We start from the raw sequence: 23,962 nt of genomic DNA on the forward strand, positions 1-23,962 counted from the left end.
AGCTTGAGGTGTGGCCGTGCCGCCGCCTCTACCTGCAAGGAAGTGTGGTTGGTATTGCAAATGGGGCATCGCAAAGAGGACGCGGCTATGGGGGCCGACAAGCTCATGGCAGGGTAACCCAGTGCAAGGCGTGACTATGCCACACGGCAACACGTAAACATACCTTCAGCCAGGATTGTCTTGCTGTACTCATCGGATGCCGGATGCTGTTGGCGGTCTTGGCTTGCTCGGCGAGAGACCAGAGAACACCACTTCGCCTATACGGCGCCGGAATAAGCAAGCTTGCCCGTGGTCGTCGGTCCTCAGCGGCTCCAGTAATACTACAGCGATCACATCCTCGCAGTATGTCATGAGACCAGCAGACGAACCCCGCAGCCTCTCGTCAGTGAACCTGCATACGTAGATTAAGCTTTGGCACAACGGCGCGCCACACTAGATGAGTCCAAGCGCGAATGCCCACGATATTGCAGTGACGTCGCCGACCAGAATGACGATATCTGGTGGACCGTGAGGCGGTGGCGCAACTCGAAGGACAAACTCGGGGCTCCAGCCGCAAGCGCTGAGAGGGAGCAGTTCCTGGTCGGTCTCTGCTTCATGTGTTCACTGATCTTGGTACAGACTCTACGCACACAGACAGCCGCAACGATTGACACACGCCGCCGGCTACGGATTGCCGGTACCTTGCGAAACAAGCTCCACAACGCCGTCAGCCTCCGAGCCGTTACCTCCGAGGGGTCTCGGCACCTGGATTGTCAGCGCAGGGTCTGAGAAGCCGAACGTCTTCACTGCGAATCAACAACTGCGTACTGCAACGACGCCTGATTAATTACATCGGAGTCGTTGCTGATTCGGCCCGGTCTGTTTCATCCCTGGCCCACAACAGCCAAGAGTCGTCAATCTGGGCAAGACTCATAGAACGTGCCACGACTTGTTGCCGTACGCTCCACGTCGTCTGCCACCAGAAAGTGCAGGCCCCACTTCACGCATGATTACTGCCTCTTCGCTCCCACAAGCTTAAGCCAGTCTTTCACAACCGCAACTGCTGGGAGTCGTCCGAATACGTACTGATATCTCGCCTTCCACTCTTGAACAAAGTTCCTGGCGGCACATTCGAATGAACACCACAGCTACGGCAACCATCCTTTCCGGCACGACAAAGCAGACGACCACCAGGACGGCGCCCTCAAGAGGCATATCGCCAGCTGGCGCACCGCTCTCTTCGTTGAACCGAATGCCATCGCCGCGGGGCTCACCTGCCATGCGGCCCAGTTCACCATTATCACCAGGCTATGGCAACCTGCATATGGACTCGCTACAGCCGCCTTCGCCGCGGAGCATGCACGCCAGAGCAGCAAGCAACAACACCCGGAGAGCACGAGACAACTCACTGAAGCTTCCATCTCTACCGCGGTTCCATCCAGCCAACTTCCCTTCAGCGCAAAGCAGCTTGCAAAACACACCTTCAGAAAGGCCTTCGCCCATGGGTCCCATGTCACCACGGACCCATCAGCGCATGCTCAGCGATGCGCAGAAGCAACTATACAACTACCAGCGCGAGTCAGTGACGGCTGCCCATCGTAACGCCTCTCCGAACCGAACGGACAAGCCTGATAGTCCGCGACTAGAGCCGCTGGGAAGTCCAGGCCCGGTGACACCACTAGAACTCGAAGGTGAGGATGGGTATCTGATGGCTGGAGTACGGAGCGCTAGTGAAGAGGGTCCGTCCTCGGAGGAGGTGGTGGAGAAGTTGATTCGGGAGGAGGCTCGGCGACGGCGGGACCGAACGAGCCTAAGTCCCGGTACTCGTCCTCGAGCGCGGGAGTGACGCTGCGATCCTCTTTGGGGGCCCTATACTTGACTGCTTCAGCACAAAAGTTGTTGTTACGAATGATGCATAGCGATGAGATTGGCTTGTAGTGTTCCGGGCACACATAGCGGAGGCGTTGGTTGAGGCGTACACGGCATAAGCCCTTCATGCAGGGCCAGATGAAGGGAGGTCCGAAATGGCACGGGTCTGCCAGGACACTGTGGGCACAGAGTAGCCGCATATAGTGACGTTGTAACTAAAGATCTGCCAACCACATTCAGCGTATATCTGCATCCCATCTTGCCTTATACTGCCATGCATAAATTCGGCTTGCAGCCATGCTGCGCACAAGGGATACCGTGACAACCACTAGGCCGGCAGCAAGTTGTTCAACCCATCACACCCAACACACAGACCCTCCCGCCAGCTTTGCTCTCTTCGCCACTCCAGCCAAACAATAAAGTAACGCGACAGAACAACAAGCGGTCTGCCAGATATTTAATCTCTTGAGAGCTGAGTCTCAGCAGATCTAGAGGCTTGCGACCGAGCAGCTGTTCCCAAGCAGCATCACTGAAAAGCAGCTTGCCAGGGCCGATCACGGCTGTTTCATCCATAACCTGACCGATGAGCTTTGGGCTGATCCTCAGATCTGTCATACTATTGCACCCTTTGCACTTCGCGGCCACCGCACTCGCATACAAAGGCCTGTTGCAGCATTCACCGGAAAAGAGCATCTGGCGTTTGACATACTCGTACAGCTTGACTTCCGTAATCAGCACGCTTAGATAGCCTTGGAACGTTTCGTTGGGTGCAGCACGAGCGAACTCGTCCAGGTCTGCGATGGTGAACAAGCAGCGGAGAGGGCCATATTTGATGGAATAAAGGTCGAAAAGATCTTCGGGGAATGGCGGGTTGACGGCTTCTCTGTTCTTCTGGCGGAGGGCGAACCGACGCAGCCAGTCGGCGTCCGGGATGTGTGGGTTGACGTCTATGATAGACGCTGACGTGGTGCTCAAATACGTCTATGACGGTCAGCACTATCTATGCAATGCTATCTGGACTCACTTACTGAGCGCCCGAACTTCCAGCCTGGCGCCTGCATAAGAAGTACGGTCTCCCCTGGCCTCCATGCGTGGGTGGCGATGGCTGTATCAGGATTGGCAGTCGGCCTGTCAACTGCATGCTCGATCGGCGATGATGCTGCAGTGCCCCATAACCCAAGTTTCGCTTCTGCGGTATCGTCTTGGACCGTAAGATTCACATTCTCCGTGACAGTCTCGTCCTTTCGAGTGACTGTGGGTACCTTAGCAACCGATCAACCCGCTTTTGTAAGGAGATCGACACGCTTACTGCGCCGGCCGCCACCTATACTCTTCACCACCACGAGAATCTTCGCGTCGACGACATCGTACCCGCCGTCGATGAAGTTCTGCAGAGTCATCAGGCCACTTAGAGGCTGTGCTGTCCGATAGCCGAGGGGTCGCTTGCAAAGGGTGCCATCGTCGCTGTTCTCGTGTATCATCGCATGACAGCTACGGTCACGTTCCGGGAACAAGGAGGCAAAGAGCGGTGCACTCGTGCTGGAGAGCGTTCCATTCTCGCCATTACTGACTGTCCCAGACGTCAGTAGGAGGACTAAGTAAGCGCTGCAGCCAACACACTGTGATTAGTCCAAACCGATACTAGCGAGCCAAGCCGCAGATTCAACGGCTTGACTGCGTACCACAGTCGCACCTGCAAGGGTTAGCTGACGGATAGCGTGGGAGACTTGTCCGACACACAGTGATCGCCCCAGTATCATCTTTGATGCACAGTTTCACGCAACCTTTCGCCGAACGCGGCGTCTTTGGCGTATTGAGTACGTCGACGATGTTGGCAACACGACCCATGAATGTTACCGCCTTGGGTCCGGGATTCAGGTCACGGATATCGCACTCATCATAGTCAACGGCCGGGTGCCACGGCTCGGCAGGCTTCGGTCGGAGCGCATCAGCCAGTTCGTCCGCGGTGAAGCCGTCGCCAACAGGCAAAGTCGAGCTCGGTAACGAACTGTCGGCCTTGCTTGCCGAGATCATGTTAGGAGACTGTTGGGGAGTAGGAGGAAAGAATGCTTGTATGGGGGCATCACCGCTGCGTGCAGAAGGCATGATTGATACATGCGAAACAGAGGTAGGATCATTGCACTCGAACGGAAAGCCGTGGAATGAAGTGAAGTGTGAGAACAGCCATGGACGACATGAAGTGTGGTATGGCTTCGCGCCGGAAAGAGAAGGTGCGGTTGAACCCACTGAACTTGAGTGTTACCACTTACGGACCGCATGCCTGTCGCTCTCGCTTCGACGTGTGGCATTTACATTTGCTTCTATGCACTTCGCAGCGTCGCATACTGGGGCTTTTCTTTTGCGGTGTAAGCGCCACACGACGCGCCACGCCCATCAAACGGTCGTATCTTGCATCCCTACGGTCTGCCCCGTGGCGTAACCTGAGTCGCATAAGCATAGTCTGTACCCCAATTGTGTCGGCAGATGCTGCAACAATGCGTAGCGTTCCAAGAGTCCAAGGCCGACATGGGCGTGCCGAAAGGAGAGCACCCAGAGGCAGGCATGCGCACATCACTGTCGCACGCTTGTATGATCAAGTCATTGCAGGGTCCCCACTCGCAGTTTAGTAATTGAGCCTTTTTCGTGTGCGGCGAAGAAGCACCGGGTTCAAGTAGCCTCACGCCATGCGACACCGGCTCTCGCTTGGCTCTCCAGCTCTTTACGCAGCCATGGGTCGCCGTCAGCTGCGCCATTCGCCATATGTTCGTCCTCCCCGAGTGGTACCATCGCTGCTAAGCAGAACTTCGCCGCGGTATCGCCGGCTTTCTCCCAAGCCTCAAGAGAGAAGTTGCCCGCAGACTCATTCATCAGCATCTCGCCGTGTTGATTGTACGCAAGAGCGAAAGCCCCAGTGCACGCGGAAAGGTCCCCTTCGGCTGAGCTGGCATGGATCTCGCCGTCCTCAGAAATTGTGAAGAGCTCGGCAGTTACGGTGCTCTGCATAGGCAAGCCGCCATCAGCAAGCGCGAGGAACGCTGCATTGACCAGAGCCGGTAGCACTGAGACGTCTTTCCAAGCACCTCGCAACTTCTGCGTCGGCAGCTTGGTAATCTGTAAGGTGATCTGTATGAGCGTCCTCGGGTGCATGTGCACAAGAAGTACACTTCTGAGCACCGCAGTCACCACGCTTTCAAGCCATCGCTCTCTTGGCCCTCCCACACCTGCAACTGGTCTGATATTGACTTCAATAGCGGCCTCTTCGGGCAGCTCATCGCGCCGCTGTACTTCGACTGGACCATTGACGGCTGCGAGGATGGTGTAGAGGTTGTTTGAAAAGCTGACGGATCCATCTGCGCGTGAGAGAGGATGGTGATTAATCTCGGGACCCATGACTGCGTGTGGTACGTAACATGTCCTGTATCGTGGTGGCGTCGTCACCAGTGCCTTGTCCAGTCAGCCTACGCACTGTTACCTTACCAAGATGCTCCGGAATGTTTGAGCATAAACTCTCTCCAACACGGAGTGCCTTAGGCGCCAACTTGCATGAACATGCGCGTTGGTTGCGGGCAGTGGCAGCTAGGCCGACGAGCATCATGTGTAGCAGTTGCCGTCACTCGCAGCTGACACTCACGCCAATGCTTAACTGCCTTCATCATCCTCAACAGCAGTTACCAGCCGACCGGGTGTGAGTGAACAGTGAAGATGACTACGGCAAGTCCTCGGATTCGGTAGGCACGTGCAAGTGGCAAGGGCCCACGCCTTAAACTTCCCGTGTCCGAGGCGGTCCCGCTACGCAACGCACGGGTTATACTCAGTGATGATTCTTTCTGCTGCCTCCCTCTGCTTTACTCACCATCGGCATCGACCTGCTCTCCATCACACCACGGACCCGTGCGAGCAAACGCCATCGGCACCGCCAAGCTCAGCAAGCACGGCGCACACAAAAGGCTCTTTCACCAGGCAGTGTCGCCCGCACTTTCACCTACCATCCCTACATCCCTCTGTGGACACCTATACACACCACAACGCTGTACTCGACCACGCGACAGGGTTTATGTATTCGTCCCGCGCGCACGCTTTCGAAGTCGAACCGCCGCCGGTGCAGCAGCAACCATTTCGGCTATTGCGAAGACCGCGCAGTAGTGGCCACGAGCGTAACAACGGCTGAAAGAAGAGCCTGAACGAGCGTTTCCAGAAGAAAGCATATTAGGCTTTCTGTACAGAGCAGCATCCTACATGCTTGAACATACGGCAAACACTGGCCTTTGTGTCTGACGTGTATGTCTGTCTTCGCCACCGTCAGCAAGCTCCTCGCTTTTGCTCATCCGCCCACTATCCGCGCCCAATAGTCGAACTCGTCACCAATAACCGCCGAGCAGAGTACTGCAATCATGGCGAACGTAAACATTCGTCGGGATGTCACCGATCCTTTCTACCGCTACAAGATGGAACGCCTGCAGTCCAAGGTTGAAGGCAAAGGCAATGGCATCAAGACGGTCGTTGTCAATCTAAGCAACGTCGCCCAGCAGCTTGCTCGCCCGCCGAGCTATGTCATCAAGTATTTCGGTTTCGAACTTGGTGCGCAGACCAACATCGACCCGAAGGATGACCGTTGGATCATCAACGGAGCTCACGACGCTTCCAAGTTACAAGATTACCTTGACGGCTTCATCAAGAAGTTCGTCTTGTGTAGGGCTTGCGAGAATCCGGAGACGGTTGTCAACATCAAGAACGGCAATATCATCCTTGACTGCAAGGCCTGCGGTCAGCAGACCAATGTAGACTTGCGCAACAAGCTGTCTTCCTTCATCCTCAAGAATCAACCGAAGAAGGGCAAGAAAGACAAGTCCACCAAGAAAGCTGATCGCCGCGCGAAGAAAGAGGCCGAGCGTAACGGTACGGCCCATGATGACGACGACGATGAGGCTAACGGAAATGGTCACCCAAGCCCTGGCGAAAGTGGCTCTGATCATGCCGACGAGAACGGTGATGTTGGCAACGATGCTGGCAGCGATGACGAGCTCACGCGCAAGATCAACGCTGAAGCTAAGGAACTGCCTAACGAGCCTTCCACAAACAAAGAGGTTGAATGGAAGACCGACATGTCCGAGGAGGCCATCCGAGCCCGTGCTCAAGCCTTGCCGGACGACCTCAAGCAGAGCTTGGCCATCGACGATGACGCCGAAGACAGCGGCCCCAGCGCTTATGACGAGCTCGGCAAGTGGATTGAGGAGAAGGCTAAGGAGGAGGGCGGCGTCGGCAAAGTCAAGGACGTCGACATCTACCTTAAGGCCAAAGAGCTCGGCATTGAGAGCAAGCATCGCACGCCCGCCGTGCTCGCCCAGTGCATTTTCGACGACGGCGTTGTCAAGCAGATCGAGGGTCGCGCTTCAATGCTCCGCAAGATGACCTCCATAGGCGAGAAGCACGAGAAAGCCTTTCTGGGCGGTATCGAGCGCTTCGTTGGTATTGACAGGCCCAACCTCATCAACCAGGTCAGCCCGATCTTGTTGAAGGTCTACGAGAATGAGATTGTGAGTGAAGAGACGCTCAAGGCTTGGGGTACCAAGGTCAGCAAGAAGTATGTTGATGCGGCGACGAGCAAGAAAATCAAGAAGCAGGCGCATACGTTCTTAGACTGGCTAGAGAATGCGGAGGAAGATGATGACGACGAGGAGGATGAGGAATAGTGGTGAGCTTGTACTACTCTTGTTGTCGAGACGACGGCAGCCGGAAGAGTCAAAGGGTGATTGTGTCGTTCTTGTCTGCCTGCGTTCCGGCGTCTGTCAAATACTCCGCTTTGGCAAGTTTTCCTTGTGCGGGCCAGATTCAGCTTAGTTGCGTGAAGATAGATTGGTAGCAACAACCCTACTCCTCACAATACCTGTAGAGCGGTGAAAGGCACCTCGAGACCTGTCCTCATGTCCTGCCACTGCAACACTCATTGAACTGTCCACCTGAATGTCACCAGGCAAAACTGTCACCGTTAACCGTTCGTTTGATGGCGCGGTCTGTGCGCGCCGACCTCGCAAAAAATGACCTCCGTCGTTGCACACGCAGTCTTGAATTCGTCGTGCAACAAGTCATTCGCTAATTTCCTGTCCCATGGCAGCGTCCTGCTTCTCTCAACGCATGTTCAACCGCTCGATACCAAGCATAGGAGCCAACCTGTTCAAGTCCAGCACTACCGTTCAGAGATTACGATTATTCTCAAGTACGAATCTATTGTCGGCCAAGATGTCCAAGGATCACATCCTTACCCTTTCATGCCCGGACCGGAGAGGCATCGTCCACGCCGTAACCGGAGTCCTGGCTCAGAACGATATGACAGTGCTGGATCTGCAGCAATTCTCGGATCCGGACCTTTCGAAGTTCTTCATGCGAGTACATTTCGGCCACGCAGATGACACGAGACACCTCGACGCGCCGTTTCAGGAGCTGGCGCAGGACCTCAAGATGGACTACGAGATCGTGCCGAAGTCGCACAAACCCAAAGTCTTGATTATGGTGTCGAAGATTGGACATTGCCTGAATGATCTACTCTATCGCCAGAAATCGCAACAATTGCAGATCGATATTCCACTTATTGTATCCAATCATCCGGAATTTGAATCACTTGCTAAAAGCTACGGCATTGCCTTCCACCATTTGCCGGTCACCAAGGACTCGAAAGCGGAGCAGGAAGGACAAATCCTCGATCTGGTCAAGCAACATAATGTCGACCTTATCGTTCTCGCTCGGTATATGCAGGTCTTGTCCCCAAAACTATGCGAAGCGATGTCGGGCAAAATCATTAATATTCGTACGTAGAGCCTCTGAAAAGAATGGTAGCCGCATACAACGCTAACTTTAATGATCGATACTTTCAGACCACTCCTTCCTGCCTTCTTTCAAGGGAGCGAAGCCGTATCATCAAGCCTACGACCGTGGAGTCAAGATTATTGGCGCGTCGGCTCACTTCGTCACAGCAGATCTGGACGAGGGCCCGATCATAGAGCAGAGAACGGCCCGTGTTGACCACAGCATGTCTCCCAAGGAGTTGGTGGATGAGGGCAGTAACCTCGAGAGCCAGTGTCTTGCGGCGGCTGTCAAGTGGTGGTCTGAGAGGCGCGTGTTCCTGAATGGCCACCGTACTGTGGTTTTCTGAGCTGTTACCGATCTAGAAGGCTCAGTCAACGGTGCGGGCCAACGAAGTGCGGGTGACACTCCATCAACGCGTCATCCGCTCATTAGAGGTAGTTAGGCCACACCCGGAGCCTCCACTGGGAATCCACACAACCATCCTGCTGTCATCGACCAGGCTGGAGACAACGGGCACCACGCTTGACCGTCGCCACCATGTACAGAAAAGCCTGCGATCAGTCCAGAGGATAACCCGCATACAGCTGCTGACAACGTTCGCCAAGCCTGCCGCATTATCGTTCCACTGTGGCGCCGTCGTTGATATTCTGAGATGGACTAAGTGCGATGTGCAGCCAAGGCTTGCGAAAGTCGCTTCAGAGGAGATGTCGATCCAGTCAGAGGCTGACCGGCTTACGAGCGGTACAAGACACCTTGTCCATGAACGAACTTGTCGACCTCGAACTCTCCGCGAGATAGCATGGCCCGCCAAACCTGAAGACGAGTGTTCTCAGCCACCAGACCAGCCGAGATGAACTCGCTGATGATTTTGGTACTCCCTGCGTACCTCACAGCAACGCGCTCGGTAGCGTGTTTGTTGTCTGGCTCGGTTGGCATGTAGCGACATTGCTACCCGTCCTTGTTGGCAGCATTTGCGCTGCGTGGGCGTGCGCTGTCGTCTCGCGATGCGTGCTGAAAGCCACTGAGCTTCCATACTTCTTCAACAATGACTGTTCAGCCACTAAGCATATGCTTGAACTTTTCTATCTTCGTCGCAAGATACCTCTCCACCTCAGGTCCATGAACACCCATCTTGCCGCCCGTCTTCCAAGCGAGCGGGATCATGGGTACCCTTTCCACAACCCTGATCTCCCTATTCGGTCCCTCAACAGCCCGAACCTTTTCCGGATTGTTCGTCAGCAGCTTGATACCTCTTTCGCCACCAAGCCCAAGGTCCAGTAACATTGCCGTCGCCAAGCCGTATGATCGAGCGTCACCTGGATGTCGTAGGAGAAGATTGGCTTCCATAGTATCGTGCCCGAGATCCTGAAGATTGTAGGCTTTGAGCTTCTCCTTGAGGCCGATGCCGCGGCCTTCTTGTCGAAGATAGATAATGACACCGCCGCAAGATGGGAGTTTCGCGGATGGTATCTGATGTTCTCCTACTTCGCTGCCAGGTGTTGATGCTGGTGTCGGTGCCGGCAAGCTCATCAAGCGTGCTGCCTCGTCAAGTTGTTCTCCGCAGTCGCAACGCGCTGACCAGACGGTCTCACCTGTATAGCATTCGCTGTGTATTCGAACAAGAGGCGGGCCGAGCTCGAGCGGATACGATGAGTCGATCTCCGTTGCCTCTGAGTGGTCGCTAGAATGTTGTGACGCTGCACTCGGCGGAGTCTGCTCAGGAACATTGAGTGCACTCAGGTAGCTAGCGGATGGTCGGCTTGCCACACCCGCATCCTGCCGTATCTGCTGTACCCGACTGTTTGTCCTGCCCGGAAAGAGTGTGCCGACATACGCTCCTCTGATCATGCGATCCCTCTCCGTCTCGCCCGGTCGTGGCGCATCGAGGCTCTTACTGCGGATGTGCGGACCGAAGACGATGGCGAGATGCTCTTTATCGTCCGCATCGTTGTGGTAGAGGTGCAAGAACATCTCCTGCCCCGTAGTGGTGGGTATGCGAGCACGGACTTCGCACCACACATTCGGTAGCCTCTGGAGAAGCCTCGGCTGTTGTCCTTCGTCCTCCGACGGCGGCGCCACCGGTATACTCCTTGGCTGTCTGTCATGTCGTTGGTCGGTGTCTGCGGAGGGTGTTCGTGGTGGGGTGAAAGCGGGACTGATTAGTGGTGGAGGCGCATTGCCATCTTCATGGTTGAGCTTGAGATCGGAGACAGTTCGGTCTCGGTATTGCGGTCGCGGAGCCTCGAGAGGTGTGATGGCCGGTGAGGCATGGGCTGGAAAGTCCGGCATGGTGGTTGGTGAGGGTGTGGCGGGCTTGTCGCCCACAACAGCCAAGAGCGTAAGAAGTTGATAATCACTACATATTTGTCGAACGGCCTCGGTTGTGCAGCCAGTCATGGCCCGGCGAGGCGGGCCCCTCATGCCGGTCACGGAGGCTCTCCTACCTCACTGTACATCAACTTCGTTCCACATATTGATCAGGATTAACCGTATGATTAGCACACGGATAAGAGCACGGTAAGTAGCCGCCCCTCGCAGGTTACGTGCACAACAGATCTTCGCCGAAGGCTAGTCTGCGATGCAACGAGCTAGCAAACATATCAGTCTTGCTGGGTACGACAGACTGCACGGTGAATAAGCTTCTCAAGCGACTGGCTGCGGGGAGGCGAAGATGCGAGGTGGCATACGTCGAGAGAATAGCTGAGTCTTGCAGCGCTGCTTCATCGGTGAGGACGCGGTATGACTGAACGAAGGATCCCGCAATGGGCTCGCCAGGCATCGTGATGCACTTCTTCGCACAATATGAACATTGGACAGCTCAGCTTTTTACCATCCTAGGTCGATGGCCTACTCATAAAGACAGCCTTCAACTTCGCCCAATCATACATTGTTCTACTGGTAATGCCGTTGACAAGAATCCCGTACACTAACGTTTATTGGTTGAGGTTCATGCTCCCCAACGCTACGGCAGAGGTTTGCACGTGTCACATGAAAACGGCAGGCACGCAAACGGGGCCTTGAGGACAGACCTGGTTACAAACAAGGCTTGTGCCGCACCAAGTTTGCTGGTTAAACACAGCTGTTGACAATATATGAATGGCCGCTCATTGAAGGGAGGGCTCCGACCGGACCACGGGCTGTCTCTCCGTGCGTAAAGAACGAAACGAGATATGGAACAGCGTGGTTGAGTTCACAGGACAGCAGTCGTTCTGCGTATACTCACCGAATGTGAAGCAGGGCGTTATGGCAGCTGTTCTAAGCAATCTCTGCCGGCTTCCCCGTGCTCGCGCTCAACTCGATACTACTGCCCAACACTACTGGACGCAAGCCACCAAAGTAAGGACCTTGACCGACTTCGTGGCCAAGCCTTTGTTATCGCCCTGCGCCGTATGTGTGAGCTTGACCTTTGCCCAGACTTTCACTCCCATGTAAGAACACTGCCATGGCTGTCCTGCGACAGGTGGGTCCTTCTTGCGGGCCTTCTGCACGCTTATGAATCTAGGATATAGTTAAACTCTGCCCAACGGAACTCAGGCGTCAGAAGCTTGAAAGCTAGACAATGTATTGTAGCCATTTGCGTTCGGGTGTTGCTACGCTGCTTTTGGCCCTCCATGATATCGTCCAGACTGCCTCTGGTATATTGTTCCAGACCTCGATACGGGCACCCCTCTCCGGCTGTTCCAACTCCAAATGCGTACGCGACTATGCGATCTTGTGCACCGAACCCTTCGCGAAAGTCAAGGCAGAAGTGACCGCCGTGCGCGCACAATGATCCGCACGACAGCTTGACAACCTTCAGCATCTCAGAGTTGGCGGCAAAGTGTTCAGGGTAACGTGTGAAGTCCTGGGATTCGTCCACCAATGGAATAGAGAGTTGCAGCTCGAAATGGAAGACATTCTGGCCGTAGTAGATCGGTAAAGTTTCTTCGCGAATCTGGCGGCTTACTCGCATGATTGACGGTTGTTGGTATGGTGGTCTTGTTAAGTTGCTGCGTACTGAGGTGTCTCCGGTAGCCAGCACTCTAATGTCCTCCTTCACGACGAGTACGAGCTCGTAGATGTCCTTGCGCAACTCGAGTGGAAGGGAGATAAGCTCGTGCGGCCCGTCCGCCATATTTGTCGCTAGATGAGTCCTAGCAGGACTTTGTCAGGAAGGCTCGAGTATGGATTCGGCGCCTCTTAATGTTGTCCGGAGAGACTCAAGGCGCGTTTCTGCTCACTGCTGCAATGATGAGCCTGTCGTTCGGGTACCGCGAAGGCGAGTCATGCGACTTTAGCCAATTCAAATCTAGGTGCTATGAACCCACGGGAGCGTGCTGTGGATGAGGTGGTCGAAGCTCATATATCTCACCTCGGAGCACAGCTACCCACTCAACGTCACTTCACCCAGGGAGCAGCCCACGAGAATGACATTTGCCTGGCTAGTAATGACGACTCTTGTTAACCCTGTCATATACACATTAACGTGCCAGGCCTTCGCCATGGCGATGTATATCCCGCCACTCGACTTCTCACACTCGCAGAACTCCTTCGTCACCACCAGGAATGAGCAGGCTTCGGTACCCAGTGACGGAGACAGCGCCGTCAGTGATGACACGAATTTGAGTGGAAGCGTTCGTGATGCGAGCACGGTCGCAGAGAGCATGACGGCTGGTAACTCAACATCAACGCACACTTCGACCGCTTCCACTTCAAGCCACACCGAGCCAGAATATAGTATCTCGAAAGACCGGAGCCTGCACCGGGTCGGCAGCGGTGACCACCAGCGGAACAAGCTCGTAAGGCGGGCGGAGTCCAGCGCATCTCAAGATAGTTCCAGAGTCGTATCTGCAAAGGGCACCGCAAGCTATAGAGTAAGTTCCGACGACACTCGCTAATACTTGTACAAGGCTGACGGACCTACAGTGCGACATTCACGCCACCAGCGGCTCTAACCACAAGCGCATTGAAATTGCTTGCAAGAAGCTCGTTATTGCGGCGGGCGGTAGCCTAATTGAGCACTTCGCATACCTAGGCGGTTTCCTCTACAGCCTGCCCACACAGACTCTGAACCCTCTTAGAGACGGCATGGAGCTTACTGCGGGCGTCGTTATCAATGTCGCGCCGTGCACGCCGTTTCCAAAGTGGCCGTCCAAGCAGCGGAGGCCTGAACCATACCGAGTGAACGCAAGTTCGCTGCCAAGTCAGTTGACGGCAGGCCTCATCATGGACCCGGAGACGTTGCGAGCTAGGTGTTGCGGCAACCGGAGCACCAAGAGTAAGACCGTGCTCTTCCTTAGCGGGCTGTTAAAGAGCCATGAGAGGGTGAGCTATGTGGCGTGATGTGGCGGAAACGTCGTTAGCGATCTATGTCTACAGTATTACTCACGACCAGCGCAAGATGATCTAAGTCCAGGAGATGCTAGATGGTAGGTCAGCACACATCGTTGTTGGGACGATTGGAAGACTCACCCAATCATGATCGAAGCACCAGCAGCCATAGCTAGAAATTGCAAACCGGTGCTTCTTAGCTCTTTCCACCGGTCCGGTCCAGTTTCTAATATCTCCGGTATTACGCCAACTGTTCCCACATACAGGAACGTCCCTGCCGTGAAAGGTAGGAGCAGGTCGCCCCATGATAGACTCGTACCAAGCAAGCCTACATTGCCCACGCCTTTCGCCGCCTCAGCTGAAGCGCTGTTACCGCCAAGTTCCTGCACGGTGATACCAATGATGGTACCCAGGACAGCGCCCAGAGCAGTGACGAACTGCAGACCCATGGCAACCTTCTTGCTCATGCCGCCCTGAATGAGAAGCGCAAAGTCTCCGACTTCGTGCGGAATCTCATGGCAGAACACGGCAAGCGTCGTGGTAGCGCCAATCGTGGGTGAAGCGTAGAACGATGATGAGAGTGCCAGACCGTCCGTAATGTTGTGCGTGAAGTCTGCAACGATATTCAGATAGGCCGAGAGCTTAACCGAAGGCTTGTCCTTAGCCTGCTGAACAGCAGTGGCCTTGCTGGAATCCTTCGTATCCGGCTTTCGCTGTCGCAGAGTGGCGTCGCTTTGCTCGTTCTGCAAAGTACGGCCAGACGCAGTAGGCTTCTCGGTCGAGATACTGCCATTGCTATGTCCGTGTCCATGATCATGACCGTGACCTTCACCACCCGTAGCGATCCGTAAGCCCTTGTCCATCGCCACAAACGTGACGAAGCCTACCATGATCGCAACGCCAAGCAGTAAGTTCTTGTTGGGCTCCACCAGCACAGCTCTCACCTCTCCTTGAGGCACCTCGCCAAGGAAGATCTCTGGTAAGAGGTGGAACAGAGTGTCGCCGAGCAGTCCACCAACTGCGAAGGCTACCATGACATTCAGACTGCTGGGATCGATGTTGGTTGGGCATAACGCTAAGAGGAAGTTGGGAGGACCGGAGATGTATAGGGTGCCCATCATTGAGTTCAGCGCCGGGCTAGTGAAGGGAAAGAGCAGACGGAAGGCTTGCTGTAGCGGAGAGGAACCGACAGGCTTTGTTGCGGCATTGTGAGCGGCAAGAGATTCGAGTATTGGACATTGCTTGCAGGCTATTAGCATTGGATTTATTGTTGGCTCAACAATATGGGTCGGCGACAAAGCTCGCCTAGTATCCATACCTGCAATTGCTCCTCGATCTCCTGGGTGCTCAGAGAGCCAACGTGCGACTCGGTAACTTTAGGTACCACCTCTGCGACAACGCTGCCAAGCAAAGCGAGCGCAACAACAAGCAGAATGGCTATCCCGTATGATCGTCGCATGGTGTTGAATATGCTTGGCAGCATGGATGATCGCGTGCTTCACAACGCAATGCTACGGGTGACGTTAGCGGAGTTTTTTGCGCTTCGACTTGCCAAATTCAGCACGCGTCGAATCCGCGCTTCGTCGTCGTGCAACCAGGCAGTAAGTTGGTGCAAACGGCAGACTTCCACGATTATGAACGAGGAGAACACCCACCAGATACGGAGCAGTGCCAATTGATTCACCGTCATGGGTTTGATACGCTGACACTGCTCAATCTGAAATGTCTTTCCTCGCTGAGTTCGGCTACAATCTATATGCAAGCGATTTCGTAGAAACATCGGGTAGTTCATCTATTACACTCGGCGCACGCTGAACTCCATGAACGTCAACGTCTCATCTGTGAAGTACACAGCAGATACCTGCGTTAAGACTTCCCGTCCCCAGGTCCTCCCATCAACCTCGAACCTGAGTCCCACTTCCTCACCGACCTCATCCCACATCTGCCGCCAGCTGTCGATATTATGACGGAACCTTGTGCCATTCCCAGACCGGCGAGCAACCTCGCCAGGGTTGGTGCTGCCTATCTGACGGCCAACAAGCAGCGCGTCTTTCTGTGGCTTCATCAACCGAACAACTTGCCGCGCGACGGCTTTCTGTTCGTCCCTCGCGAACAGATGAAAGAAGGAGCTGGCGTCAATGATGTCAACCTTACCCGACAGCTCCTTGAACAGCTGACTTTCCGAGGCGAAAATGTCGGCAGCGATAAAGGTACTCTTCAGCGTTTGTCGGTCTCTAAAAAGGTCATAGCCAAGCTCTAGGAAGTCCAGACGCAGATCGGAGCCGTAGCAGTGTTTGCTATCGACACCGTCAGAGACGAGTTTGCGGATATCTTGTGCGAAGGCGCAGCCCAGATCGAGGTATGTTTGCTCGCCAGTGAGCATGCGTGGGAGGATCTCAGGTTTGTAGAGCTTATGCTTCGCAATGCCGAAGTCTAGGAAGCGCCACAAGCCTATACAGGGATATGGATGGACGGCGAAAGCCTTGTCTCTCTGCGATTTATCAGTCAGCTCTTTAATCTCCCGCTTCAGTATATGCTAGCGTACAATGGTTCGAACATGAGTCTCGAGTTCATCTGGTGGTATTTTGGTGTACTTTAACAGAGTGTCCCGAGAGTCCTCGCTGATCTTGAAGTCTTGGTCAATAATGAGCTCGCCACTGGCCATGGCTAATAAGGAGCAGTGTTGCGTCAGTCTTTGAAGGGAAAGATTTTCTGTATATTATGATTGATCAGAGGGCATGGCGACAAGGTTAAACGGTTCAGTTGACGAAGAGTGTGGCAGCATCGGCCGAGGCCGGCGCTCGGCCGAAGCACTTGTCTGCCGGTTTTCGATCGACGAATGGAGCATCGTACGCTCGCAAGGACGACCACAAAGCAAAACGATCCTTCGTGTACAAACTGGACATCCGTCTCTCCTACCTACATTGCGCAGGTTGCGCATAGTACGTGTGGGAACGTGCATGATGGTTCGCTGAGGGTCGCTACCGTTCCAGATCAATGAGGCTTTCTTCCACTGCTGGTAATGGAGGAACGAGCGTGTTTTCCATTACGGGGCAGGCAGTCTTGCTGCGAGGCCCTTCTGCTGAGATGTTGTGTCGCGCGGCTTCACGACGCCTCCATAAGGATTCTAATGTTTCACAGTTTGGTTCCACAAGTTCCGGCTTGGAAGGAATGCGGTGGCTGACAAGTTGGTGTCGAAGGCTTCACGTGAGCAGCATAACCTTCGACCGTCTCCGATCACCATGTGTTTTGCCGGCGAACTGAAGTGATATAGCTCCATTGGACCAGATTTCCTAGGGAGATTCCCATGTATACAGGCGCGCCCATAGTGTCGCTCTGAGGCAGAACCATATTCGCCCGAGGACGAGGTTTATCCGCAGTTGCCCCCCAACGCAGACAGTGCAGTTGACGTAGTGCTCACCATCAGTGAATGCGACCAATCCATCCAACACAGATTGGTGAGATGTGGGAACGAGGCAGCAAGGCCGTAAGGCATCACTGCCCCACGCGATTGACGTATCAAGCTCCGTTCCCGCAGACTGTTTTCGAGGATTGAAAGTTTTCCGCATGCGATATGCAAACCGAGCACGAGCTTTCCTTACATCCAAACACTCACTCTCTCTGCGGTGCATTACTAGAAGCAGAAAACATCCACTCACCTCAAGACAATACTACTGTCAATACACCATGGCCGACATCACCCACCCAACGATTCAAGACGGCTGGTTCCGGGAAATCAGCGACATGTGGCCTGGCCAAGCCATGACCCTCAAAGTCAACCAAATCATTCACCACGAGAAGAGCCAGTACCAAGACGTCCTCATCTTCGAATCAAGCGACTACGGCATGGTTCTAGTCCTTGACAACGTGATCCAATGCACCGAGCGCGACGAATTCTCTTACCAGGAGATGATCGCCCATTTAGGCATGTTTGCGCACCCGAACCCTAAGCGCGTACTTGTAATCGGCGGTGGGGACGGCGGAGTGCTGCGGGAGGTGGTGAAGCATGAGTGCGTCGAGGAGGCTGTGTTGTGCGATATCGACGAGGCGGTGATTCGGCTGAGCAAGAAGTATCTGCCAGGCATGAGTGTCGGCTTCCAGCACCCGAATGTCAAGGTGCATGTGGGTGATGGCTTCAAGTTTTTGGAGGACAAGAAGGACACCTTCGACGTCATCATCACCGACTCGTCGGATCCGGAGGGACCGGCGGAGAGTCTGTTTCAGAAGCCGTACTTCCAACTGCTGCATGGCGCGTTGAGGGAAGGCGGTGTCATCACCACGCAAGGTTGTAAGCCCTCTCTGAAGCCCGCTGTACAATGTTACGGTTGGCTCCATGATTGATATGCTGACTCAAGTTCTAGCTGAGAACCCGTGGCTACACATGAAGTTGATTACGGAGTTGAAGAAGTCCTGCAAGGAAGTCTTCCCGGTTGCTGAGTATGCGTGGACGACGATTCCAACGTATCCGTCTGGACAAATTGGCTTTATGATTTGCTGCAAGGACGCCAGCCGAAACGTGAAGAAGCCGTTGCGGTCGCTCAGTCCGGAGGAGGAAGACCAGCAGTTCAAGTACTACAGCAAGCAGGTGCATGAGGCGGCCTTCGTGTTGCCGAAATTTGCAGAGAAGGCGTTGCGGTGAACCGGGTCCTCTGGCGAGCATGCGGCATTTGGTAGAGTCTAAAAGTAAGGATACCCAGCGTGGCGTTGCGGAAGGATAGGCATGGTTAGAGTTCATACTGAACCGAGCAAAAGCAGTCAGCCTTCGGGGCTACCATCACGGGATGGAGAAAATATCTGCTTGTAAAGGTGCTTCAGCCAGCTATGGTACAAACATTACAGCTCATCGCATACACCCTGTACCCGCTTGCGCCAAGTCACTTGCGGCCAATCATCAGAATTTTGTCCGCCACGTATCTCGCCAGGTGCCCAAACGCATCCTGAGCGTGATTTTGCAAGCAGGTCGAAGAAGGTATGTGGGTATCGCTAGGTAGTGCTCCTGTTCATCGCCGCGTCTTCTGAGCGCCGCTAACCGGGCGCTTAATACTTGAGAATGATGTAGAGGGCATGGATGATCTGGAGACGCGTCAGTACGCGCCAAATGAGCACCTGAGTTGTTTATTGTGCTTACACCTGGGATGTAACCCAGAATCGTCAAGAGGATGTTGATGAGGAGGTCGGCGCCGCAGCCACGCTCGAGGAAGACGCCGAGAGGTGGGAGGAGGATGGCGACGATGATCTTGATGATGTCGCTGCAGTCTTCGTTAGCTGCTGGTCAACCAGGGGCGCGCATGTAACGAGATGTCTGCGGTTCTACCGCAGACTCCCGAGAAGGGCATTGTTGCGCTGAGAGGGAGGAAGGATGGATTGCTTACCTTCCGGTGAAAGGCATGGTTGCGGTATCTGGATTGGAAAGTGGATGCGAGCCTTGTGTATCGATATGGGACTTTGTGGACTACTGTCAATTGCTTGCAGATGGTGACTGGCGTGTTATTTGCGTCTCAAAACTGCGAACTTGGGCAGGGCAAGTCAAACGTTTATGAATGCGGTTTCCCCGGCAAAGTGACGTAAACCGCTAAGCCTTCCTTTCCTTGGCTGCGACGCTGGTCACACAGACGCCTCCGTGGACTTAGCACAGAGTTAGATGGGCTATCATTGGCTTGCTGGAAAGAACGTTTCGCAAGCCTCTCCTCCAACCTTTCCTAACGATGCTGGCCACATGATGCACCGGTTTCAGCAAAGGCATAGCTCTACACGCAGGACGGCAGACGCGCGCTGCTGCTTGCTGCGCCACATTCACCGCGTTTCGCTTCACATGTGCCTGCAGATCATGTATGCATTCGTAGAACACAGCCACAGATCGCCACTTCCAGTGGTCGATCAAACGTCCGCTGGACCACGGCGGGTCGAACAATCTCCACTGACGTGTGGCGTTCGTTACGAAGGTGCCTAAGCAGCAGCCTCACGCCGTGCGCTCAGCTGCTTACAAATGGCCGAGATCTGACCAGGAATGTATGGCATGATGCAGTCAAGGAACAGAGTGACATGGACATAGCCCCGGGAATGGTTCACGGCACACCAAGTGTCGTACTTGGCTGCATCCGTTCGTGAAGCTTGAGCTTGCTACAGGCATATCAATTTGAGGCTGAACAACTGATTGGACTTCAAACCTTCGCACTTCGATGTTTTACCACGTTTAGCAACTCGGCAATACTCACCATGCCGGCCTACCTGGTCTGCGCCCAGTTGCTGTGGAGCTTACACGTCGTCCTGCACACAACTCGTTTTGTCATCGGTACTTGGATAGTGTACCGCTTTCGCCGAACCGCCAGGTCCTGATCGCGCATGCGCTTCCTACTTCGTCGCTTTCGCTTGCGCATCCCTGTAAGTTTCGGTTACTGGCGACAGAACGATTGACCTCTCCAGCACATTCGTGCAGCGCACCCTACTTCCTCCATGGGTATAACTTATTCCACTCATCGTCGCTGTATGCTCCAGTGTCTGAGTTCCATTCTTCGTCGTCGCTAGCGCCGTGAGCACGGTACCCATAAGCTCCCCTGTCGTGCTCATCGTCACTCGCTAGCTCGTCGTCAGGGTAGTCGGCGCCGTAAAAGTCCTCAGCGTTGGAGTCAGCATCGTCAGTATCATATTCTGCATCACTGATCTGCTCGTCGATGTACTGTTCCCAGACAGCCTGGTCTTCGTCGGTGATGACGAGGTAGCCGACATTGCCATTGTCCAAGTTGATAATGCTGCTGACATCCCCATCTGGTGCCAAAGTATACGTGTCGAAGACGAAGTCGGCATGTGAGTCTACATCCATAATTTCATCATCCCGGATCCGGGGCTCAGGATTAGAGGCTATCGCATGAGTCATATCTCGCCTTCGACCAGCGAACCTTGGAACCACAGTCACCGTCGGCCTGGTCACCTTTGGCAACTCGTGAAGCGCAAAAGACTGGAGGTTTGTTGCAATCTTATGTAGATCCTCCTGAGTCGCGCCATCTTTGGCATCCTGGTTTGCGGTGAACTTTGGTTGAGCGCCAGAGACTGCTAAGCCCTTGCTTGGTCGCTTGAGAGGCTGCATTTCCGTTGGTAGCGGCGTAGTGGCAGACTCTGCGTCCGCGGGTACAGCCAGTTGTGGCTGCCGGTCAACTGAAGCGACGGGTAGCTGCTCAAAGGTGGCGAGCTGTGTAAGCTTGGTTGCGCCATCATCTAGCCGCTGACCCACAGTCGTCTCGCTCCTAGTTATGGTGATCGCATCCTTATGAGACAGGTGGTAGACACGCTTCTGTCGCTTGCGCGGAGAGTCACTTGCATCTGTCGCAGCCGGGTCGTGGTGCCCCTTGTTGGCTTCATCTGGTGGCAAGGCACTGCTAGCAGTTGACCGGAGATTTGCAGGCTTGCCCTCCGTTCGAGACGCATGCTTCACCGCACCAAGCCTATATAGGACTTGATTGGCTCGCTGATTGAAGGTGAGGTTGTGACTGTTACTGTGCTCTACGACGAGCTCGTCTGGCGGTGCTTCGGTCCTCTTCCGCTTTATGCGTACTTGACGTGGTGCCAACATGGCAGACAACTTATCGTCAGAGTATGTCTCTTGCCGTATAGAGTGTGTCTTGCAGGCCGCCGACCGCAGCGCTCAGAGAGTATCGGCTCCACAAAGTTTTGGCGGCAAACGTTGGTGGAAGAAGGTGGTGTCAACAGCCGACGGAGCGCCAATCACCTCGAAGCTCCGCCAAGCCACGCGAGCCAAAGCTTGACATGCACCACCGACATTCACTCCTCGGTCAAGATTGGCCCGAGTCGCGGACGTTCCGATACCAAACACAGTTATCTTTACAGATGCTTGAGGCTGTGGAGCTCTGCTGGTATATCTGGCGTATGTTCCTGGTCACTAGCACCGTCTGAGCTTACTCATGGTTGCACTAACAGAAGCCCGTATCCTTCTCCGTGGACACGGCGCAAGTTTTGCCAGCTTCGGTTTAGTGGCGAAGGATCAATTGGAGTCGAAACCAGGGCGATGCTGTTGCTCCTTACTCGAACAAGCATCTAGTAGCCAACGTGCCCAGCGGGGCCCGCGTGCGAAGGTATGTCGGGTCTTGCCTGTGCTTCACGTAATTCGTCGTAGATGCGCCATCTGCGAAACGTTGGTACGCTTGAGCTGGGTATGCTGGCACAGCCATTCTACCCTCTCCCCCACCCAGTCGGCATACGTTCCCCTCATGCTACTAAGAATATAAGGTGGGAGAAGTCCATCCGCTGATTGCCTTTCCGTCATTACTCTCGCTCTTCATAGCTTGTACACCGCGTTGCAATTCTCATCCGCACCGTCACCATTGACAATGGCACCCAATCTACACCTGGCCCTGCTGCACGCTCGTGCATTGGGTTTCGCGGACACCAGCAACATAACGTGTGCTCGGCCTCAGTCTGGACTTGTGGGCGAACCTCTCACGCAGGGTGGGACCTTAACCCTCCACCAGCTCATGATTCTGATTGCAGCACCCTGCCTAGGCCTGACGATCCTCAGCACCGTGTTCCTTAGCTGGAAACACCTTCATCGGTACACGGCACCACAGGAGCAGCGGCAAATCCTACGCATCGTCAATCTTCCCGCTGCGTACGCCATTTTCCACTTCCTCGCCCTCTGCTTCTACCAGGATTACTTCTATATCGCGCCAATTTCCGAAGTCTACGAAGGCTTCGCAGTCGCCGCGCTTTTCTTACTCATGCTTGAGTATGCGTGTCCGGACGGCACAGACCGGGAGGCCTACTTCAACAAACTTCCGAATCAGGACAAGAAAGGCAACACTCTCCCCGGAGGGAGCTTGCAGTGGTTTCAAGTGGGTCTACTCCCATACGAGATTTACCTATTGACACTGACATGCATGATGCAGCGAACCTGGAGCAGCGTTCTACAGTATCCGCTGAGCAAGTTCCTGCTCATTGTCGTCCAAATTATCACTCAGTACTTTGGCGTCTACTGCGAGAACAGCTTCAGTCCGAAGCATGCCCATTTGTGGCTCGCCCTGCTCGATTTCTTGTTCGTCGGCGGAGCGCTGGGCGCCACCATCAACTTTTGCAGGCGACTGGCAAAGGAGAAAGCAGTTGATCCTATACACGGTGGCAGGTGGAAAGTGTATTCTTTCCTGGGCATCATCCTCTTTCAGATTCTGCAAGGCGTAAGTCTAGCTGAGTCACATAGTCACGAGGCCCGATGCTCACGCTGACTTTCAATCGGATCGTCTTTGGCATCCTGAATGGAAAGCTGTTCAGTCCTTCACCAAAAGCCACCTATAATGACATCAACTTCGGCATTCCCGCCTTCCTGACGTGCGTCGAAGCCGTCATCTTCTCGCTCATCTTCCAGTGGACCTTCCGTTCAAGAGAATACGCGCAGCGATCGGACCGCTACGGACAAGGACCAGCTCAGCGGACTCGGACCTGGAAAGCTATCTTAGACGCGCTCAATCTCTCGGACATCATCGCCGGCACAGTCGTGGCCTTTCAGCTCCTTTTCATTCGCGTATCAAGCCGGTACGGTGCCCGTTCCGGACCACGACGTGAGAAGGCTGTAGACGGCGGCGCAAGCATGGAGCCGCTCTCGCACCGCACTAAGGTGCGCGGGTACAGCAATGTGTCGGACTTTGATGATCAGCTCACTCCCCCCGAGGAGACCGGGTTTAACGGACCAAACGTGTACGCGCCGGCTGTGCCTCCAGCCGCACGAGACCCTTCGCCGTCAGCAGGAAATCGGATGTACAGATCGACCAACCTCGGTACCGAGACTGAATATCAGCCATTGACACGATCAAGAGAGCCAAGTCCAAGCGGTCTAGAGCAGCAGTATCCTCGGCAGATGGTCTGAGAGCTACGAGCTGACAGAGTGACGGTGTACAGCGCTGACGCTACAGCACAGAGTAGCGACAGGCGAAGTGAAAGACTCTTTGGACAACCAATCGTACAAACGCTACAAACGAGAACGCTCTCACATGACGCAGTA

At 54.5% G+C, this 23,962-nt stretch overlaps 14 protein-coding genes across 14 annotated transcripts; 6 read left to right on the forward strand and 8 right to left on the reverse strand.

The window, feature by feature from the left end:
* Window positions 1–1,267: 1,267 nt before the first annotated feature.
* On the forward strand, window positions 1,268–1,780 carry BAUCODRAFT_51294 (uncharacterized protein; the record flags this gene model as incomplete). The annotated part of the gene is made up of 1 exon (XM_007675472.1): window positions 1,268–1,780. A coding segment is annotated over one exon (513 nt), but the record flags the coding sequence as incomplete, so codon positions are not given.
* A 416-nt stretch (window positions 1,781–2,196) lies between these two features.
* On the reverse strand, window positions 2,197–3,945 carry BAUCODRAFT_103758 (uncharacterized protein; the record flags this gene model as incomplete). The annotated part of the gene is made up of 5 exons (XM_007675894.1): window positions 3,589–3,945; window positions 3,469–3,541; window positions 3,158–3,418; window positions 2,877–3,100; window positions 2,197–2,829 (listed from the first exon to the last, which is right to left on the reverse strand). The coding sequence occupies exons 1-5, from the start codon at window positions 3,880–3,882 to the stop codon at window positions 2,197–2,199; spliced, it is 1,485 nt and encodes a 494-aa protein (XP_007674084.1). The 5' UTR covers window positions 3,883–3,945.
* Window positions 3,946–4,644: 699 nt separating this feature from the next.
* On the reverse strand, window positions 4,645–5,238 carry BAUCODRAFT_41389 (uncharacterized protein; the record flags this gene model as incomplete). Its single annotated transcript, XM_007675454.1, has 1 exon — window positions 4,645–5,238. A coding segment is annotated over one exon (594 nt), but the record flags the coding sequence as incomplete, so codon positions are not given.
* Window positions 5,239–6,128: 890 nt separating this feature from the next.
* On the forward strand, window positions 6,129–7,746 carry BAUCODRAFT_388948 (uncharacterized protein). Its single transcript, XM_007675895.1, has one exon. The coding sequence runs from the start codon at window positions 6,240–6,242 to the stop codon at window positions 7,536–7,538; it is 1,299 nt and encodes a 432-aa protein (XP_007674085.1). The 5' UTR covers window positions 6,129–6,239; the 3' UTR covers window positions 7,539–7,746.
* A 339-nt stretch (window positions 7,747–8,085) lies between these two features.
* BAUCODRAFT_120339 (uncharacterized protein) lies at window positions 8,086–8,995 on the forward strand (the record flags this gene model as incomplete). The annotated part of the gene is made up of 2 exons (XM_007675896.1): window positions 8,086–8,650; window positions 8,718–8,995. 2 exons carry the CDS (start codon window positions 8,086–8,088, stop codon window positions 8,993–8,995), a joined length of 843 nt encoding a protein of 280 aa, XP_007674086.1.
* Window positions 8,996–9,702: 707 nt separating this feature from the next.
* Window positions 9,703–10,938, reverse strand: BAUCODRAFT_65633 (uncharacterized protein; the record flags this gene model as incomplete). The annotated part of the gene is made up of 1 exon (XM_007675570.1): window positions 9,703–10,938. The coding sequence occupies one exon, from the start codon at window positions 10,936–10,938 to the stop codon at window positions 9,703–9,705; it is 1,236 nt and encodes a 411-aa protein (XP_007673760.1).
* Window positions 10,939–12,139: 1,201 nt separating this feature from the next.
* On the reverse strand, window positions 12,140–12,763 carry BAUCODRAFT_146031 (uncharacterized protein; the record flags this gene model as incomplete). The annotated part of the gene is made up of 1 exon (XM_007675897.1): window positions 12,140–12,763. One exon carries the CDS (start codon window positions 12,761–12,763, stop codon window positions 12,140–12,142), a length of 624 nt encoding a protein of 207 aa, XP_007674087.1.
* Window positions 12,764–13,130: 367 nt separating this feature from the next.
* Window positions 13,131–13,971, forward strand: BAUCODRAFT_146032 (uncharacterized protein; the record flags this gene model as incomplete). Its single annotated transcript, XM_007675898.1, has 2 exons — window positions 13,131–13,502; window positions 13,555–13,971. 2 exons carry the CDS (start codon window positions 13,131–13,133, stop codon window positions 13,969–13,971), a joined length of 789 nt encoding a protein of 262 aa, XP_007674088.1.
* Window positions 13,972–14,096: 125 nt separating this feature from the next.
* On the reverse strand, window positions 14,097–15,418 carry BAUCODRAFT_120341 (uncharacterized protein; the record flags this gene model as incomplete). The annotated part of the gene is made up of 2 exons (XM_007675899.1): window positions 14,097–15,200; window positions 15,278–15,418. 2 exons carry the CDS (start codon window positions 15,416–15,418, stop codon window positions 14,097–14,099), a joined length of 1,245 nt encoding a protein of 414 aa, XP_007674089.1.
* Window positions 15,419–15,754: 336 nt separating this feature from the next.
* On the reverse strand, window positions 15,755–16,624 carry BAUCODRAFT_64579 (uncharacterized protein; the record flags this gene model as incomplete). The annotated part of the gene is made up of 2 exons (XM_007675512.1): window positions 15,755–16,450; window positions 16,505–16,624. The coding sequence occupies 2 exons, from the start codon at window positions 16,622–16,624 to the stop codon at window positions 15,755–15,757; spliced, it is 816 nt and encodes a 271-aa protein (XP_007673702.1).
* A 1,022-nt stretch (window positions 16,625–17,646) lies between these two features.
* BAUCODRAFT_65644 (uncharacterized protein) lies at window positions 17,647–18,598 on the forward strand (the record flags this gene model as incomplete). The annotated part of the gene is made up of 2 exons (XM_007675571.1): window positions 17,647–18,247; window positions 18,321–18,598. The coding sequence occupies 2 exons, from the start codon at window positions 17,647–17,649 to the stop codon at window positions 18,596–18,598; spliced, it is 879 nt and encodes a 292-aa protein (XP_007673761.1).
* Window positions 18,599–18,878: 280 nt separating this feature from the next.
* BAUCODRAFT_389265 (uncharacterized protein) lies at window positions 18,879–19,607 on the reverse strand. Its single transcript, XM_007675900.1, has 3 exons — window positions 19,332–19,607; window positions 19,088–19,208; window positions 18,879–19,032 (listed from the first exon to the last, which is right to left on the reverse strand). The coding sequence occupies exons 1-3, from the start codon at window positions 19,346–19,348 to the stop codon at window positions 18,997–18,999; spliced, it is 174 nt and encodes a 57-aa protein (XP_007674090.1). The 5' UTR covers window positions 19,349–19,607; the 3' UTR covers window positions 18,879–18,996.
* Window positions 19,608–20,009: 402 nt separating this feature from the next.
* On the reverse strand, window positions 20,010–21,637 carry BAUCODRAFT_31335 (uncharacterized protein). The gene has a single exon (XM_007675368.1). It carries the CDS (start codon window positions 21,524–21,526, stop codon window positions 20,402–20,404), a length of 1,125 nt encoding a protein of 374 aa, XP_007673558.1. The 5' UTR covers window positions 21,527–21,637; the 3' UTR covers window positions 20,010–20,401.
* Window positions 21,638–22,301: 664 nt separating this feature from the next.
* Window positions 22,302–23,827, forward strand: BAUCODRAFT_146038 (uncharacterized protein; the record flags this gene model as incomplete). Its single annotated transcript, XM_007675901.1, has 3 exons — window positions 22,302–22,802; window positions 22,857–23,141; window positions 23,165–23,827. The coding sequence occupies 3 exons, from the start codon at window positions 22,302–22,304 to the stop codon at window positions 23,825–23,827; spliced, it is 1,449 nt and encodes a 482-aa protein (XP_007674091.1).
* Window positions 23,828–23,962: the final 135 nt, after the last annotated feature.

The sequence above is a fragment of the Baudoinia panamericana genome (genome assembly GCF_000338955.1).
Source record: "Baudoinia panamericana UAMH 10762 unplaced genomic scaffold BAUCOscaffold_3, whole genome shotgun sequence".
Taxonomy (NCBI): domain Eukaryota; kingdom Fungi; phylum Ascomycota; class Dothideomycetes; order Mycosphaerellales; family Teratosphaeriaceae; genus Baudoinia; species Baudoinia panamericana.

What these genes read in the sequence shown, in the direction of transcription:
- BAUCODRAFT_31335 (XM_007675368.1), bottom strand. Translation starts at nt 21,526, where the DNA reads ATGTTGGCACCACGTCAAGTACGCATAAAGCGGAAGAGGACCGAAGCA.
- BAUCODRAFT_388948 (XM_007675895.1), top strand. Translation starts at nt 6,240, where the DNA reads ATGGCGAACGTAAACATTCGTCGGGATGTCACCGATCCTTTCTACCGC.
- BAUCODRAFT_389265 (XM_007675900.1), bottom strand. An exon ending in TTCTGGGTTACATCCCAGGT is followed by an intron (nt 19,033 to 19,087) that starts GTAAGCACAATA and finishes ACGCGTCTCCAG; the next exon opens with ATCATCCATGCCCTCTACAT.